The 20,055-nt window shown below is 33.6% G+C and overlaps 1 protein-coding gene across 3 annotated transcripts in view; it reads left to right on the top strand.

Moving 5' to 3' along the window:
• Cdh7 (cadherin 7) overlaps positions 1-20,055 on the top strand; it is a 191,422-nt gene that overhangs the window by 8,371 nt on the left and 162,996 nt on the right. For all 3 annotated transcript variants that reach the window (XM_041648837.1, XM_041648835.1, XM_041648838.1), the window contains exon 2: positions 4,708-5,112. In XM_041648837.1, the coding sequence (XP_041504771.1) occupies positions 4,903-5,112 (210 nt within the window). In that variant the 5' untranslated portion in view covers positions 4,708-4,902. The remainder of the gene's footprint in view (positions 1-4,707; positions 5,113-20,055) is intronic.

The raw sequence follows: 20,055 nt of genomic DNA, 5'->3' as shown, positions 1-20,055 counted from the left end.
ATATTTAATCTGACTGATTTGTAAGTGTATTGTGCTTATCATAGTATTATTTGTAGTGATATTTCATATAAACAACTTCAGAAAAATTAAAAATTATTATAAATAAAATATAAATAGCAAAGATATTTTAAATTTCTTTCAATATAAGGAATTGATTTTTTTTCAGTTAAAATGTTCTAAATCTTGAACCGTGTCAAAGATGATCACAATATATAGAAATTACCTCCTTTTTATATCAGTACATTTATTTACACTTTTTCTGAGCCATCAGTATAAAAGAGGTCAGTTTTTCAAACACTTGGCAGTTTACTACCTAAGTTAGTTATTTTTCTAGGACAGGTTATCCAGACAAGGGCATGGACACTGAAGTCTCTGCTTATTTCTGACATGGAGTTTTTGCTAGCATGTCTTGTAAAACTCACATAGATGAGACGGCAGCAGGAAAAATAGTACAGTTTGTAGAAGATAAGGCAAGGCGTAGCATTCTTGCATTGGGACACAGATTAGTTGAGAATATCTTATAATGAAATATTGACAAATATTTTCTAGTGCTTAAAGTCATTCACATGCATAAATAGCACTATAACACCATTACCATTATACATATCATGAGAACACAGGAAAACTGTCTGGAGGAGTTACACAATATTGATTAAATTTCAAATATTAACTATTTCTGTTTCATAACCATATGCAGAAATAACTCCAGGGTTGTTGTTAAACTTTTGTTTATCTTTATTGAAGTAAAAGTTAGCGATATCTTTGTCTTACATGATAGACCACCTCAGTGCACAATGAGTTTGACAAAATGCTATGCAGTCATTTTATCTTGAGAATCACATTGGTTTGCAAAGGAAGCAAAGCTATAGAGAATGTTGACCATAAAAAAAACTATTGATGAATTAGACATGAACACAGTAAGTTCATAGGACAATTATATAGATACTATTTTCTTATTTTCAAAAAAATTTCTGTAAGGCATATTATAGACACATCTATCTGTATCCAACAGAATCTAACAGTTCAATCTTGTACACAAAACAATTTAAACTATTTGGTGTAATATTTCAGGCTTAAAGAAAAATAAAAATGATTAAGAGCATAATATAATTGAAATACTAGAGCAAATGTACTGTAGTTGTCTACAAAATGATTGATATTTATTAACAGTTTAGAGTTGTCAGAGATTTCATATGTTGACTTTTTATGTGTGGTTAATTTTTCACTGAATGTCTAGCTTGTTTTAAATTCCACAGTTACAATAACAAAATGTATATACCTGTGTATTAAGATTAGCAATCATTTAATCTACTTTTAAAATTCTTTATTTAAACAAGACAGCATACAATTTTCAGGTATCTTTCCTTCATTAATATTATCTCAAGAGTCATGATGTGTTCAGTTATTAGCCTTTTCTCATCTCTATGTTCTAGTTGCTCTGATCAATCTGCAATATTTTTGTGTAGATGAGAAGAAATCATCAAGAGACAATACAAGTAATTGAATAAGAATTTACAGAGCACACTGTGCTTCAGAAAAAGGCCAAGTGCTTCTTCTACATTCTGATTCCATTTTAAAGTTCTTAAATTCTCCATCCTTAATTAGTCGCAATAGGCCTTCTGTCTCAGCTCCACAGTAAAAGTGGCCATATTACTCCTAAGAAATTGCCAAAATCCTAAATGTATGACTTGGAAAAAAATACCTCAGACTTTGTAACGTTATTTATTCCAGTCTTTTAATTTTGTACATACAGAAAATGAAATCACAGAGGTACCTAAAGTTGTAAAGTAAGACTCCAGTTTTCTGGCCCCATTATTATTATGCCCTCTTTCTCCATGTTCAGTGGATACCCTTGATTAATTTAAATCCACTTCAGTTTCAATCCAGTATTTGGTTTACCAAAAATAATGTCTTTTGATAGTAATTCAAAGCTTCCACCAGCAAGTATTCATCCATGTGACTGCTTTTGATTCATGAGTGTGTGGTGCCCTGACATCAAATTTCCCTTTTTTAGAATGTTTTTCCTTTTAGGATAAAAGGTATCTAAATAATTTTACTATTGTTAACATCGAAATAAAAAATAATGTCAGTTCACTAACAACCTTCTATGTTCCAATAATTTTTCAAAAACAGAAAATAATGATAACAATAATAACTCTACTAGCTATTTTTATCCACCTCTGAACATGCCAAGAATTATGCTTACCAGTTTATAATTTCTTACATTAATCCAAATGCTATCATTATTATTATGAAAGGCAATTATTTTCATCATGAAGGCTAATGTGCTTGAGGCTTTAACTCAGAGCTTATCTAGTTTCTTCTAATTTTTGTTATCAATTACCATGCAACTTAAACTTTTAAGCTTAATTATGCATTGTTAAGTTTAATATGGATGTATCAGAGGGAAATACCCTTACCACCTCCAAGTTCTGAATTCCAAAAATAATTTGCTGTTAATGTTTATTTTTTTATTTTTTATTTATTTATTTATATTTATTTATTTATTAAAGATTTCTGTCTCTTCCCCACCATCGCCTCCCATATCCCTCCCCCTCCCCCAATCAAGTCCCCCTCCCTTGTCAGCTTGAAGAGCAATCACGGTTCCCTGCCCTGTGGGAAGTCCAAGGACCATCCAGGTCTAGTAAGGTGAACATTCAAACTGCCTAGGCTCCCACAAAGCCAGTACGTGCAGTAGGTCAAAAACCCATTGCCATTGTTCTTGAGTTCTCAGTAGTCCTCATTGTCCGCTATGTTCAGCTAGTCCGGTTTTATCCCAGGCTTTCATTTATTTTAAAAGTTGGATATATTTTCATGATGAAATAATGTCACAAATCCCTCTTAGACATATCATAATCTTTGTAATATAATTTGGTTACCATGCATTTATTTTTTTTGTTCTAAGGAGGAATCTAGTTTTAATAAAAATGTAATTCCTCTGAAGAAATGAGAGCTGAGAAACTGGAACTCTTCCTTATTTTGTGCCCATATGACTACTTTGATCACAACATCATCCTGGTGCCCAGAAATCCCGTCTGCTGCTTGCTTCTGGAAAGGCAGACTTGCTTTATATCTGTTTACCCACCCTCACTGCACACTTGTGCATTTATGAATATTTCTGCTAATCCATTATGTTTGAAACACATAATAAGTCACAGAGTAGTTTTAATCTACTCTGTTGCATATTAGCCTTCCTGTCTCATTGTGTTTTCGTACCTTATTTCACCCATCCTCTTTTTCTCCTCTGGTTTCTATGTAACTTTGCCTTCAGTCACAGGATTTGGGGACCTTGAATTTACTGCAGGCTATAGGTCCTATAATTAATAGAAATACCCAATTTTGTTGGTTATCCGAATGCATCTTTTTCTATCATTCTGAAATACTCTAAGGGATACCAACACTTTATAGAAATATATCTTTAAAGTTATATGATAGTTTTTACAGAGCTAATGGTCAGTTGGATTTGTTTCTTCTTCAATTTGTGAACTGGTTTACTGTCTAAAGTATTTGTCTATTGAGTGATATACATGTTTGTTATTGAGTATATTGTAAAAAAATATGAAAGATAGAAAAATTTCTAAGGATAACGCTGTTTTTGCTTTAATATGTAGGGATCTTTTGGCTTTATATTATTGATATGTTATCTACTCTCAAAACACTCAAACACACAACATACACACACTTATACCCAGAGAGAAAGGAAGAAAGAGGGTGGGAGAACCTTCTATATTTATCCTATTGTTGATTTATTTATAGAAAGCAAAGTTAATTTGCAGAGTGCAACACAGTCATTTAAGTGAGACTCTTGTAATAAATTCTTATCCCTCTGTGTTTTGGGTGTGTATAAGGAAGCTTGTTTTGTAACTAATTTTGTAACTCTTGCATTATTAGGGTTTCGCACCTGCAGTAAATAGAAACCAGAGTAAGTTTTTTTTTTTTTTCCTGATGCGGTTCCTGAGCTGGTTGCAAGCCGAAAATCAATAAGTTTCACAAATATAGTTGCTTTCTTTCCTATTTATTGTGCATTATGAGTCAATTCTGTTTCTGCTTATGGAGGAAGGCCACTATTCAGAAATCATAAAATAAAAGCATTTAATAAAGATTCATGGAGTAGCAAATGACTAGGTGGAACAGCATACCGACCATGTTGCACAGTGCACATGATAAGTTTGAAGGGCAGAAAATGGAAGGCACTAAGCTTTTCAGGTGATCACAATCAAATCAGAACACATCAAAACAGCTGGTGTTCTGTGACTCAGAATCAATCTGTCAGTTTGAATCACCATGTATTTTATTTCTCTTTACTGTTTCACTGGAGAGATTTAAGCTGACATATAGTCTTCCCATTTGCTTGAACCCCTGCTCTGAGATAATTAGTTTTTACATACTAATAATAATGAATGCAAAAAAAATCTATAAAGAGACTAACTTTAAAATCATGTTTTAAAACAACATTCTACATGTAGAGTAAATCAATGCCTTAGAAGAATCATGGAAATTGTGCTGTGGAACAAAGATAATTCTACAAATGGCAGAATTCGGTAATTTATAAACGTGGATGCTATTATTGTAATTTTCTAAGGGTATGTATTAATATTTTAGTGATAATCCAAATGCTATTTGGGGGAATTCAGTATAGTTAACAACTGAATTTTTAGCAATATTACATGTTCTAGTTTCTGACACAATCTTCTGTCTTTGTTCTAGGTACCTATTACACCATTCCTTGGCAAGGGCTACTCAGCACTGCTTACCTCTTCCAGTGAAACACTCTACAGATTATTTTCTCTGGATTCTGAGCTGACACACTGCTGGAGGCAAAAGCTACGAGGCCAACTAGAACTGTGCCTTTTCTCTTCTCAAGATTTTTTTCTTACACAGCAAAAAGAAAGAAAAAAAAAGATGAAGCTGGGAAAAGTAGAGTTGTGCCATTTTCTACAGCTTGTAGGTCTCTTCCTGTGTTTCTCTGGGACGAGTCAAGCTGAACCGCCAAGGTCCAGATCCAAGCTATATTTTCAGTCAGGGAGGTCCCGAACGAAGCGCAGCTGGGTATGGAATCAGTTCTTCGTGCTGGAAGAATACATGGGCTCAGATCCCCTCTATGTAGGCAAGGTAGGGAATTTGGCCTTTCAAAGTTCAAAATGGTTACTGTCAATACCTGTGACTGGATGAAGAGTTGCCCATTTGTATTTAGTAAAAGAGTTTATGATATTTCTTTCATTAACTGCTGTGTCAGGTGGGGTAGTGAGGACATAGCTTAAGGAGTGGTACTTTTGTTTTAAATCTTAGAGGCCTGGTTTACCACTATTGGAACGTGCTATTAAGCTCTTTTTACCATAAATAGAATAAGATGGCCCACTAAAGATGAAGTGATATACTTCTTCGACCAGTTAATATTGAAAGGATTTTGCCAGTGTATAATTATTGGATATGATGAATTTCAGTATGAAATTTTCACTCATGTATATAATGAATTTTGACCATATTCAAAGCCACATCTAGTACTCTCAAGAAATTCCTTCTTCCTACTTCCTTTGATATTCTTTGCTTTTCTAGCTAGTCCCCCAACTACTTTCATGGTTGTTGTTTGCTGTGGGTTTTTTGTTTGTTTATTTATATGCTTTGCTTTGTTTTATTGTTGTAATCCACTAAGTTTCATCACGGTTACCCACAAGAGCATAGTTGAGAAGTTGTAGAGTTATTTACAAGAGTATCCCCAATTTACCAGTATCTATGCTGTGGAAGAAAACACCTACTCCTCTGTCGAAACATTTCAGTTGATTCTCTAGTAGCTAGTTTTGTGATATCTTATCAATTATGCCTACATTCATACTTATGTATCTTTACCCATTCTTAGCATTACAGTTTGTAATATGAAATATTTTGACATCATTGTTTCAATTATAAGCAGTTCAAATCCAAGTTCTTAGCTATCTTCTTTTCATAAAACTGCATTTTTTTTTTTGCTTTTCAGAATGTCCCTTTTTTTGTTAAATATGAGCATGAATCAAATTCAATTTGAGATGCTATTAGACAAATGATCAGGAGTTCATGGTAGTTGTATTGCTGCAGATTTTGTTTTTAATTTTCATTTTTTTTGTCAAATGTTCCTTTGAGAATTCAGTGACCTAAAGGGCATATTACAAGAACATGGCCTGATGCTCACTTTTCTTAGATCTTCTTCTCAGGTGATAGGCTTTTCATAGTTTAAGATGTCCTAAGTTCCTCAGTGTGGGAGACAGCACTAGTAAATATTTCTGAATAGGATAGATCAGTAATTAAACTAAACAGCTGTATATCTTCCTCCAATCTCACTAGTTTTAAGCATATATTCCTCATAAAATGTAGCATAGTTTACTAACAGAGTTACTGAGAAATCAGGACATTTTTCACTAGAAAGATCAAGAACGAATATTAGATATTTTATGTTGATGATTTTTTCACATGAATAAGTTAAACTATTTTTAAAAATTATTGAGTATTTGCTTAGTTCAAGGAAATTTTTTAAGATATTTCTCATTTCTTTTTAATGTTTAGGATTCTGATTGAATCTCTATGGCATACAGAAATATGTAAATATGTAACTGGATCAGGACTCAGTTTGGACCAGGGACTTGCATTTTCCTTAAGAAAAAAAGTGTAGCCGGTGGGCAGGGCCACACACCTTTGATCCTAGCAATCAGGAGGCAGAGGCAGAGGCAGACAGATCTCTCTGAATTCAAAGCTAGCCTGAGTGAGTTCCAGGACAACCTTCAAAGATACAGAGAAATCCAGTCTTGAAAACAAAAAAACAAAAAAGTGTGTGTAAATATTAAGGAATATATATTATACTAATTCACTTGTACAACTATTAAAATCATTATGCTTTATATGTGACAAAATTTCTCGCAATCCATTTTACCTTGCTTCCCTGCACACAAATGATACTGGCAAAATCACATACCACAAAGCAATGACACCAAACAATGATGTAAATCTGATCCCACCATGCACCTGGTAGAAGAAAGAAACTAAACCCTGAAAGAAATACTCTGAATACCTACCACCCATGCATCCAAACATAGGTCACTAATTAATAAATAAAAATGTTACCACTTGTGTATCCTAATATGGGTCACTAATCAATTAAAAATAAGGTTACCACCCAGTTATCTTAAATGGGTCACTTATTAATAAATAAAAATGTTATCACCTGTGTATCCTAATACAGGCCACTAATTAACAATAAAAATGTCAGAACATTAAAAATAGTGAAAATAGTAATTATAATTCAAGTTTTGACCAAGAATCTATCATTTTATGCTATTTAACATATGAATTAAACTTTCTTTAGTCTTTCTTAAATAGATCATGATGTTCAAATCATTTCCAAACAGAATGTGTTCCACAAAACTATATTATGACCATGTTTAGTTACTGTTAGAAACAACAAAAATATTCCTCATACCTTTATTTAAAGCAAAATTATCAGGGCCCAGTTGACATTTTTAAATTGGCAACATTATAAAATTATCCCTCTTTATGTCTCTTATAATAATTCAGAAAGTAGCTGTAACACTAAACAAATCAATTTAAATTACAAAAACTCTACAAAAGAACTCCTACAGGGGCTGGAGAGATGGCTCAGTGGTTTAGAGCGTTGCCTGTTCTTCCAAAGGTCCTGAGTTCAATTCCCAGCAACCACATGGTGGCTCACAACCATCTGTAATGAGGTCTGGTGCCCTCTTCTGGCCTTCCGCATACACACAGATAGACTATTGCATACATAATAAATAATAAATAAATATTAAAAAAAAAAGAACTCCTACAGCTGATAAACACCTTTAGTAATATGGCAGGATAGAAGATCAACTCAAAAAAATCAGTTGCCCTCCTATACACTAAGGTTAAGGATGCAGAGAGGGAAATCAGAGAAGCATCACTTTTCACAATAGCCACAAACAGCATAAAATATCTTGGGGTAACTCTGACCAAGGAAGTGAAAGATCTATTTGACAAGAACTTTAAGTCTTTGAAGAAAGAAATTGAAGAGGATACCAGAAAATGGAAGGATCTCCCTTGCTCTTGGATTGGGAGGATCAACATAGTAAAAATGGCAATTCTCCCAAAAGCAATCTATAGATTCAATGCAATCCCCATCAAAATCCCATCAAAATTCTTCACAGACCTTGAGAGGACAATAATCAACTATATATGGAAAAACAAAATTTTTGAAAGAAGTCATATGTCAAAAATTTTAAATTCATTTCAACTAAAAATAGAAAAGTGTTAATGATATTTAACAAGAATCCATTAATTCGGCTCGTTATACTTATAAGTATAACATCCTTAGCTTGAGGCTATAATTGGACATAATATTTTTGAAAATGTTAATTAGATTTTCAGCAAATACAAAGACTATATCTCATAAACAATATATCTTACAACTATTTACATGGCAATCAAGTTACATCAGTAATCATAATAATCTAGAAAATATTTAGATTTTAGGGAGGACATTTGCAAGTCATATGCAAACACAGAAGGTCTTAAGCATCTTTGGATTTTGGTATCTATGGGAAAATCTATCAAGTTCATTAAAAATATTACTTAAATACAATACAATTATTTTAAATATTTTAGTACCAGCTACATATTCCATAGTTTGGTTTTGGCTGTGGTAATTGGATGTTTTCAGAGCATTTTTGAATGTTTTGATTAAATTTTTTCATAGAGTGATTGAATTTCTTCAGGTTAGTTTCAGACAGAGCAGGTGTTTGTCTACAAACTAGAAAAGCATCTCCTGAGCTGTTGACAAATTTTAAAAAAAAGGCAGTTAGATTCATGTGTGATGAAGAAGTGTGGTGAGGCAATTCTCATTTCTAGTTTGACTAGATTTCCTCCCTTCTGAAGGATGAACTCAGTAGGGTAATTATTCAAAATGGCGCTGTCTTGCTGGAACTGTAATTAAAGTACTAGAAACAAAGTGGTTAGCATTATCCTAGAAAGTTTTGTATATAAACACTGTACAATTATCTGATAAGAAAAATTCCCTTCACATCTTGGCTCAGAATGTTTCCTTAGTTAAAATGCTGACATATTTTAAGGTACTTAGCCTGAAACACACAAACAAAATTTGGCCCATACATTCGTAATGTTCTACAGATGTGAGTTTGAAAGATTTGTGATGATCACTAGTAGAATTAGTCAAACCATGTTCAAATTAGATTTTTCTGATTTGTGAGTCATTTACGGGTCCACATTGGAGTCGAATATGCATGGATAGATTACATACTCTGCATTTAGTTCTCTCGGATGAAGAATAAATAGGAAAAAAAAACATCCACTTTCCCTATATCTTATCCAAGAATCTTCATTCTGAGTTGCACATTTTTCTTATTTCTGGCATGGTTTACATAATATTCTAAATTGAATCATCACAGAGTTGTTACACCTTGCTTATTCAAGAAAGGCAGAGATTGGTAAGGTCCAGGCAAATAGATTAAATTTAATTACAAACTAGAACATAAATCCTACAAAATATCAATAAAATATCGTATAAAATATCAATAAATACATATTGTTACACAGGTATGGATTCATTTACAAAACTAAAGCCATACATAGAGTCTGTAAGGAAATATTTATACTAAAATAAGAAAGGGTCTCATATACATAAACTTAAATTTGTAATTTTTCTAAGGATAGCATCAAAGGCTGGGATATAATTTAAGGCTTGATTTTCACAGTTAACCTCAGAATTTATTACAGAGGACAATTTTCAATATGGTTGAGCATTATAACCCCTAAAAGTAGACATTTATCTATGATGGAGCAGCTATGATCAGCCAATTTTGTAGATGAGTTTAACAGTATAATGGTCCAAAACAAGAACATTTTCCCACTGATTAGGTTATTTGTGGTAAATATGAGAAAATATCATGATAAAAATATATTTGACTAAGTTCTCAGGGCTTTGATAAGAGGACAGTGTTCACTATACTTCAGAAAAATATTTTATAGTGTATATGTGTCTGATCAAAAGGTGTATGTGAATAACGTATATACTGAATACACACACACACCAGCACATATGTATTTAATATACATATGTATATATAAATATATATTATTTAAATGTTAGAGCTGGTTAGGGATTAAAATTCCTTAGCCCCTCTTTCCTGAACAGAGAATTCTTCATTATGTATTCCCAATGATTGGCTGAGCATTCTCTGCCTCATTTTTTAGCATGCATAGGAGTTGTGAAAGCAATAATTTCAGAGGCATGTTATCTGTGTTTGTACATTTACTCTGACACTTCCAAATGTGATTTTGAGTAAGTACCTTGGTTCCACTTTTATAAAAATAGGTAAATGATGCTAACCTCATAAGACTATTGTAAATACAGAAAGAATCAATGTTAAATCATACAATGAAATTTCCAAAGGAGTAAGTGTATTTCTATAAATTAGCAAGCTTCATGAAGAGATTGTGTTTGACAAGGGTCTAGGATCTATTCACCCTCTGTAGCTAAGATGGGAGCTCAGAAATGTCCATGGTCCTTTGAGTGCTGCTGAGAGTAAAGACTGAGCTTTACGAGAACTCTTTGTTTTAGGAATTTGAATTAAAATGTTCAAAGTAAATTATTGGGTTCTGATCTAAACTAAAACATTTGCTAAAATTAGTTGTTTGTCTCATTTAACATGTGACATGGTTTTGAGAACTCTCTTCAAACTTAGATGTGCTTGTTTCTTGTTCCCTGAAAATATGACAGACTGAACCAAGTTCCAAGAAATATTTTCTATCCTACATGCCATTCAAATTTAGGCATCAAGACTAAATTATTATTTATATATTTTATATATATATAATTATTATTAATTATACTGATTATAATACGTATGGTACATTATCTCCTTTAAATAATAACTTAAGCTGAAATTATGTTAGTTTTTCTATTATTATTAACTTTAATCCAATAACACAAGCAATGATAAATTATAGTCTTTATGTGCTGAATCATACCCAAGAAATGTACAAAGAAGAATCTATAGGAAAATTAAATTCTAGCTATGAAAGCAAAAATGAGTTTTTCAGCATCTTCCCTCAGAAATAATATTAATTTTAATAAGACTCTATTGCCCACTTGTCCATTATATACTCTGTAAATTACATGCAAGATTCTATATGCAGCCAGATATTTATTGTGCATGCCTTTAAATACAACACTTGGGAGGCAGAGGCAGGTAAATCTCTCTGAGTTCGAGGCTAGCTGGGTCTACAGACGGAGATCCAGGAAAGGCTCCAAAACTACACAAAGAAACTCTGTCTTGATAAAATAAAACAAAACAACAACAACAACAACAAAGATTTTCTATTTACTTATAGACCCTTCATGTCTCTTGGGTCTTTCTGCCTTTTTCTCCTGTGTAATAACCAAAAATAACCTTTTCTCCATTATTATTGATTAAATTTATTCATTTATCTTATATTCTTCTCCTTCCTCTCTTCTCCTCCCATTCAATCTCCCATTTCCCTTCCCTGTACCCCCATCTACTCCTCTTCTGTTTCTGTTGAGAAGTAGGCAGATCTCCCAAGGGTGTCAACAAAGCATGATATCATGTTTTGATAGTGAGGTAGGACTAAGCTATTCCCCTTGTATTAAGTCTAGCCAAGGCAACTCAGTATGTAGAACAGTTTCTTGGAATTCAACAAAACATTACGAACATGCCTTGCTTCTGCCACAAGGTGTCTCACAAGTAGATCAAGCTACACATCTGTAGTACATAAGTTGAGTACCTAGATCACTCCCATGTATGCTCCCTAGCTGTTGGTCCAGAGTCTATGAGCTCCTCAGAGTCCAAGTAACTTGTTTATGTGGGTTTCATTGTGATGACCTTGAGCCCCTGTCTCCTACAATCTTTCTCTTCAACATGATTCTGAGATCCAAGTGCTTGGTTTTAGATCTCTGAATCTGTTTCCATTAATCACTGATGAAGGCTCTCTGATGACAATTGGATGGTCACCAATCTGATTTTAGGAGATAGCAGTTAAGGTACCCATTCCACAATTGCTATGAGTCTTACCTGCGGTCATCCGTGTAGATTTGTAGGAGGTTCTTTTGAATTAGGTTTCTTCCTGATCCCAAAATGTGATGTCTCTTTCATCATGTTCCCATCCTGGCATGACTCCCCTCCTAGTCTACCCAAAAGATCTCTTCTATTTTCTGTTTTCAGGGAAATCCATGTATTCCTGTCCTCCTTTGTGGCCTCCTTGTTATCTTGCCTCTCTGGGAATGTAGATTCTCGCATGGTTATCTTTTTTATAGCTGATATTCACTTATGAATGAGTACATACTATGTTTGTCATGGGAACTGGATTACCTCACTCAGGATGTTGTGAGAAAAGAGTAAGTCATAAAGTAAAACTCCAAACTTTTCTAAAGCTCAATGTTCTTCAGGTACAATCCATACTTTCCATTCTTTGCTGCATTGACCATACAAAGGGGTAAGTCTTCTTTCTGTGTTCCTCAGTCCTATTTTGACTTCAAATTTCGTGATGTCATTGTTTGTCACTGTTGCGTAAAACTTCTTTGTTTAAATGTTCCACATTTTTTTCATTCATTCTTCACTTGAGGGGGACATGAGCTCTCCTCCAGGTAGAGATTGTTGTTATCTTATGTTATTAATATGTTATAGGCCATCAGGGTTAGGATTCTGCCTTCCTCATGTTGCAAGTAGAAAAGTTTCTCCATGTCTGGAATTGCAGTGTTTAAAGCACTCCCAAGACCCTGAGCATTATATGACTCACAGATAAAGGATCATGTAGATTAAATGTGAAGCCCAAGATACAGGGGGATCTGGACTGGACTGGACTGTGGTTATATCACCTAAACATGTATGATCATTAAGTTATTTTATATACTTCCTATAGAATCCTCCCTCTTAAAAAAAACTGTTCACACATCAAATAGAAGAAAATACTGTTAAAATGGGAGTCACAGAGAGATTTGAATGTACCTGTCATTGTACAAATACATCAATAGTTATATATCTTCTGCCTCACTGAGGAACACAGAAAGAAAACTTACCCCTTTGTATGGTCAATGTAGCAAAGAACGGAAAGTATGGATTATACCTGAAGAACATTGAGATTTAGAAATGTTTGGAGTTTTATACTTTATGACTTACTCTTTTCTCTACAGAACTGGACAATCTGTATTTTGTATAGCCATCATTGGATATGTTATATAACTAACATATATATATATATATATATAATTTCTATTATATATAACAATAAATCCATAGATTACTCTATAACATTGGGAAGGACTGTACCCTGTTATAGCTATTCATAAAAACAAACAATATGATTAATAATTAGTTTATTTACATTAATTAAAAATTTTTCACTAGCCAGGTGGTGGTGGCGCACGCCTTTAATCCCAGCACTCGGGAGGCAGAGGCAGGCGGATCTCTGTGAGTTTGAGAACAGCCTGGTCTACAGAGCTAGTTCCAGGACAGGCTCCAAAGCCACAGAAAACCCTGTCTCGAAAAAAAAATTCACTCTCCCTCTACAGCTTATCCACACTTGTCCCCTAGACCACCTGCAAAATATATTCTATTTATTCCTTACCAGGGAGATCCAAGGTTTACACCTAAAGCTTGACTCTTTACCTAACTTCCCTGTATGTGTGGACTGTAGCTTGATTATAGTTTTCTTTTTCTTTTCTACCTTTCTTTTATTCCTTTTGAGGCAGGGTTTCTCTGTAGCTTTGAAGCCTCTCCTGGAACTAGTTTTGTAGACTAGGCTGACCTGACACAGAAAGATCTGCCTACCTCAGATTCTCGAGTGATGAGATTAATGATATATGCTACCACCACCTGGCTCTGTTATAACTTTCTTAACAACTAATTTTATTTATATGTGATATTTGATTTTCTGGGTCTGTGTCACCTCACTTAGGATGATTATATTCTGGTTGCATTCATTCACCAGCAAATTTCATGATGTCATTTTTTTGTAAGCACTGGGGAATATGCCATTGTGTAAATGTATCACATTTTCCTTATCTATTTTCCAGTAGAGGGCATATGCCCTCTAGTGGGCATATGCCCAAAGGATGCTTCATTTTATCATGAAGACAGTTTCTCAACTGTGGTCATTGTGTCTTTATTCACAATAGACAGAAACTGTAAACAACATTGATTAGCATATATTTTGAACATTAGAATCACTTGAGGTTTTAAGATACATTATTCTATTCTACTTACAATTTTCTATTCCAGGAATTCTCTGTTCTGTACTGCCAATAAGTGAATGAGAATCTTCCTGGTTAATTGCTTAGAAAGTACAGGAATTGTAGAAATAATAATTTCAGTGTGAATTCACGTTCACGTGTCAAGGAGATATGAATACAAATGTCCCACATGATCCATTTCTCTCAGCTTCTTCTGGGTCTAATGGGTTTAATAGTAAACACTATGTAATGCAGTTTTGTTTGAACTAAGTAAGGTGTTCCATGGAAAAATATTTTATGTTTTCTAAGTCAAAGGCATGTATAAATTATGTGGTGCAATTGTTTTTGATAGTGAATCATAATTTTGCTCCACATTTTCTATTTTCTATATATAAATAGATTAATATATTTTATTTTAAAGTATATTTAAGGATGATCAGACTCTCAAGGGAAAATAAGGATGGGTCCATGAAAGCTTCATCTCATTGGTACATTTCCTGAACATAAAAAGGATCTCTAAATTAATTTTTTATTTGTTTATCCTCCATTATAACAGGACAGTAATGTCATCTCTCCCTTATGAAAAAATAGTCAAACTTTGATCAAATGTCACAGAAGCTTCTCAGTGCATAAACTATGAAGTGTTAAATAAAAGGCTTTAAAAAGGAAGAATTGTAAACTGGTTATACTGTTAAATTCTAAGATAGGAACAGTATTTCTAGTGCTAATATTTTTGACAAATAAGCATGAATAATACTTGCACAAGATCTTTTTGACAATTATCAAAAATTATATATATATATATATATACTCTATATATATATATATTACTCTAATGCTTTCTGGCACCAGATAAATGGACTTGATGATTTTTTTTTTGTACTTAATACCATGTCCTAGGTCAGAGCTTCATTTATCCTGAAATTTAAATCTGAAATATTGCTTAGGTGTATAGATGCTTTAAATCATTAAATTCTGAATTCAGAAACTGTATTTGACTGAATCAGGAATCAATTGGGCAAATGATGGTGTTAAGAAAAACATTTCAACTTTAAGAACCAACAGAAAAGTGACATTCTTATATTTTAAGGAAAATAAAGTTTTATCTATCAAAATACAATTTAAATGCTCATTTAAGCAAGATTCATTTCATTCATTCATTTCCAAACAGATGTATGAATAGGATCTATGTGTTTTTCTATTATAATGACCTTACCAAATTATAGAAATATCAATAGCTTGTGAGTCAAGCTCACAAAACTATTTCCCAAGGTTCATGAATGTTGTCACACCTTAGTGAAGGGGATTTAATAAATTTCTATTCTGAGGGGTTATGGAATGAAGTCACACATGTTCTCTTATTATTTTGCTTGCTCTATTTCTATCTCTGTAGCTTCTCATTCTGCTTTATTTCATTTCTCTGTTCCAATTCTGTCTGCTTCTCTGTTCCTTTAGCCTAAATATACTTTTTTATTTTACAAGAGCCTAAGGCAATAATAAATAAATTGCAAGAGTTACATCTCATTGAACAAAACCACATTCCTTTGGTTGACCAATAAGGGCTGATCCCTTTACCTTGACAATAAAAAGCTTTAAGTTTTTTCGAGTAACATTGTGACTGGAGGGTGTGCACACAGTGCCAAATGAGATAAACTTTGAGAGTCTTTTCTCAACTAGACTTCGTAGACCAAGAATTGTCATGAATATTTTTAGGCTATTTTTTTTAATGAAATAACCTTGATTAACACCTGGGACTCTGACCTTGTGCATGAATGCAAAGTTTTTAATGAAAGATCCAATTTCAAAATTCTTTAGTTTAGTTTGAACTTGCTCTGAAGGAAAAATGAGCTAATCATATGCAGTTTCACTTAGACTGAAGAAAAATTGTAATTTTCTTAAGTTAGTCTGAGAAAAGGGAACAAATCAGGGTTTAAGTGTCTTACACCCTTGTAGAACGATAGTTCTATCTACGAAGCATGGCCTATTACATTTCAGAAAATTAGGAAACAACTTACCTCAAGACACAGCAATACCACTTTTGAGTATATACCCAAAGGATGCTCAATCATACAAAAGGACGTGTTCAACTAAGTTCAAAGCAGCATTATTTGTCATAGCAAAAATTTGAATACAATCTAAATGTCCCTCAACCAAAAAATAGATAGAATGTGTGATAAATTTATACAATGAAATACTATCAAATGAAGAGAAATGATGACATCTTGAAATTTGAAGGCAAATGGAAGGATCTACTATACATCATATTGAGTGAAGTAACTCAGACCCCAAAAGGCAAATATAATATGTACTCACTTATAATTGGCTTTTAGATATAAGGCAAAGTAAAACGAGCCTACAATTCACAATCTTAGAGAACCTGGACAACCAAGAGGATTTTAACATAGACATAACAAGAATTTAATCTACATGGGAAGTAGAAAAAGACAAGATCTTCTAAGTAATTTGGGAGCATTGGGATTATGGGAGAGGGTCCAAGGGCAGGAGGGAGTAAGTGAAGGGAATGGAGAAAAATAGATAGCTCAATAAAAACAGTAAAAATAAAATACAGTTTACTGAAAATTAATCTTCCTGACCATTTACAGATATATGAGTGCCCAGGAGAAAGAATATTTTCATGAGAGAAACACACAAGAAGTGGGAAAACATCCAAAGCTATTTTCAGGGAAGTCATGAAATAACTCGGAAGAGAAATTACAGACAAACAAATATCTACAGCCAGTGATCCCATGGGCATTCCAAGTATGGCTCCACTTGCTTGGCCTCTTGCATACTAGTTGTCACCTGCTGTATATGCCCATTGCCTCCACCATAGAAGTAGTACAGTATCTGTAAGGGAAAATATTGCAGGGGTTCTGGGGAATGCCTCACAAAGACAGTATATTATAATGTTTCACAATATAATTAATCCAACACAAGGAAAATGAAAAAAAATATTTTCCCTTTCTTCATAAATGAATGAACTGAAACTAATGAAGCTAAATTAAGTCATCCAAAAGGTAAAATTTGTTAGAAAATGGGGAGGATTTGCTGGAGAATATAGGGTAGTTCTAGTTTGCTTTTCTGTTGTTGTGGTAAATCATCATGACATCTTAGGAGAAAAGAATTTACTTCATCTTTCAGGTTATGCTGAATCACTCAGGAGACCTAGGCAGGAACTCAAAGCAGAACCCTGAAGCAGATTTTGTGAAGGAATAATGCTTACTGACTGGCTTGCTCCCACTAGTTTGCTCAGCTTAACTTTCTTATATAGCCAAGACAACCTTCTGATGTCACTACGCACAGAATCAAGTAGCAAAATACCTCACAGACATGCCTAAGCATTCATCTGATCCAGGCAATTCTCATCACTGTTCCCTCTTTGTTGTAACACTAGGTTTGTGTGAAGTTGGAAGCTGAGCTAATGATGATAAAGATTAATATAAAAACGGTATTATGCTTTTAATGCAGAAACTGTATCCCTGTTGATTATGTGTAATATGTAAAATGCATGAGTATTATGACAATGCTAGAGGAAATTATTATGAGCCCTATACAAATCCTCACAGGATACTTTGTATCTGACTTTCACAATTATTAGTCAATATAAGGAAGGCAATACTGTAGCTCTAATATAAGGATATCCATCAATGTGAATAAATTGCTGTTTCATCCACCCAAACAGAAGTATCTAAGAAGAGAGGGAACTTCCCAGCCCACAGAAAATTCACAGGGTAAAATGAAATAATGTCTTTCCCCCCTTACCCTCTGTCAGTCATAAAGTAAACAGTTCTAATAAGAATACAAAACCCACCACTATGTACTACATGAGTTTATCCATTATCTAGTAAAGGATAACTCAACAAGAATCTGCAGGATGTAATGTTTCAAAATATCATCTTTGTCAGCATTGTAATAGTGTCAGTTTATGCAATCTAAAACAATTTTTGAATTATTTGTTTCAGCTACATATTATATCATTGAGTGAAGCAATCATCCTTTAAATTATTTTAGTGAATATATTTCACAATCAGTAAGTTTAAAAATTAAAAAAAGTAATCATGCCCAAATAACTGTTTTCAAGCACTAGTGTCCCAGTATTGTTTCACAAGCACTATATCATGAATTCTTCCATATTTTATAAAATGAAGTTCTATAATCAAAACCAAAATGTGAATAATTTTACAGAAGGAACCTCTTATTTTTATTTCAAGGTAAATATACTCTTCTAGCTTTATGTATTTTTCTATATTAAACAGTCAAATCAAATGTAACTTAGTGGTAAAAAACAAAAATACAAATAAAAATTTTATCCTGGCTTTTGATCACCAAGGGAAAGCTGAAAAGAAAAACAAGCAGGAATTTGAAGTAGGAAGTATGAACAATGACTGTTTGCTGGCTTGCTCACAAGATCATGACTAGCTAGCTTTTTTACTTTAACTTTTTTAAAATCACGTTTACGCCTGTTCGCCTGTGTAGGGGATACAGACACATAATTTTAGTTGCCCAGATGGGCTACAAGAGGGTGTTGGATATCCTAGATATACACAAAGCTGTGAGCTACCTCACACGGTTACTGGGAATAGGACTTGGGCCTTCGTTCTGCAAGCAAATATTGCATTTTAATGACTGAGCCATCTCTCCACTTGGTTAGCTATCTTTTTGTACAGCCTAACCACAACTTCCTGGGAATGGTGCTCTATGTAGTGGGATGTCCCTAAAGACAATCTGTCACAGACATGCCCACAAACCAATCCTATTTTGGCAGTCCCACACCTGAGATTACCTGTGCTATATCAAGTTGACTGTCAAAGCTAACTAGAACCCACACCATCTTTCATTGTTTTTTCTATTCTACCATCAGAATTGGTGTAAATCTTTGAATGAATTCTTGATTAGGTTTTATGCTCTAAGAGACCCAATATTAAGAAGGTTCTCTGATGGTGGTCATGCATGCCTTTAATCCCAGCACTTAGGAGGCAGAAGCAGGCAGATCTCTGGGTTATAGGACAGCATGGTAATCAGGACAGCATAGAGAAACCCTGTCTTGAAAAACCAAACAACAAACAAACAAACAAACAAAACCAAAACCAAAACAACTACAAAAGAAAGTTTACGAAAATACAAGGTCAGAATTACCCAAATTGAGACTGATGTCCTCCTTAAATGTAATAGGTCTTCTTTGTCTCACCTAAATCCCAACCTTTAACAAAGAGTCAAATAAGAGAATTTTCTTTCTCAAGTCTCTGAAACTTACCCTGCTACACTAGCCATGTGTCCATCTTCAGTGGAGTCCCATATTTACATGGTCCCCACTAATACTTAATAGCACTCAACAATTAAAAAGTCTACAAAATGTGAGTCATCATCCAGAATGTTTCGGTATAGAAAAGAATCTTTCATTGATTTAGAGGGAATTTGTTGGTATACCTGAATTTTTGTTTTCACAGACATAATTGTGCATACTTATGAGGCATGTTGTAATATCTCAATAGGTCTACAAAAGTAAATGAAGTAGCGAGTATAATTGTATTTTTCTGAGGCTGGCAAGATAGATAATGGGATAATGAGGACAAAAGGCATCTAGATATGAAGAATAAGTTTGATGGAAAGGAAGGTTATAATTAATAATATTTTACCAAGCTTGGTATTTATTAAGTCTTATGAAAAAACATTGTCCAGTTTGTCAGAGAAATTACACTGAATTCTGAGGAAGAAAGGCTTGATGTTTAGTGTATTTTGCATGAGTTTATGCCATATTGCCTTTTCCCTACTTTTACACACTTCAGAATATATTATAAATAAATTATACTTGTGTGCATGTGCATTTTGTTGCC

Source organism: Microtus oregoni, unplaced genomic scaffold (genome assembly GCF_018167655.1).
Source record: "Microtus oregoni isolate MIOR12 unplaced genomic scaffold, Mior012 000003F_ref0000135, whole genome shotgun sequence".
Taxonomy (NCBI): domain Eukaryota; kingdom Metazoa; phylum Chordata; class Mammalia; order Rodentia; family Cricetidae; genus Microtus; species Microtus oregoni.
This window is presented reverse-complemented; position numbering and strand designations above follow the sequence as displayed.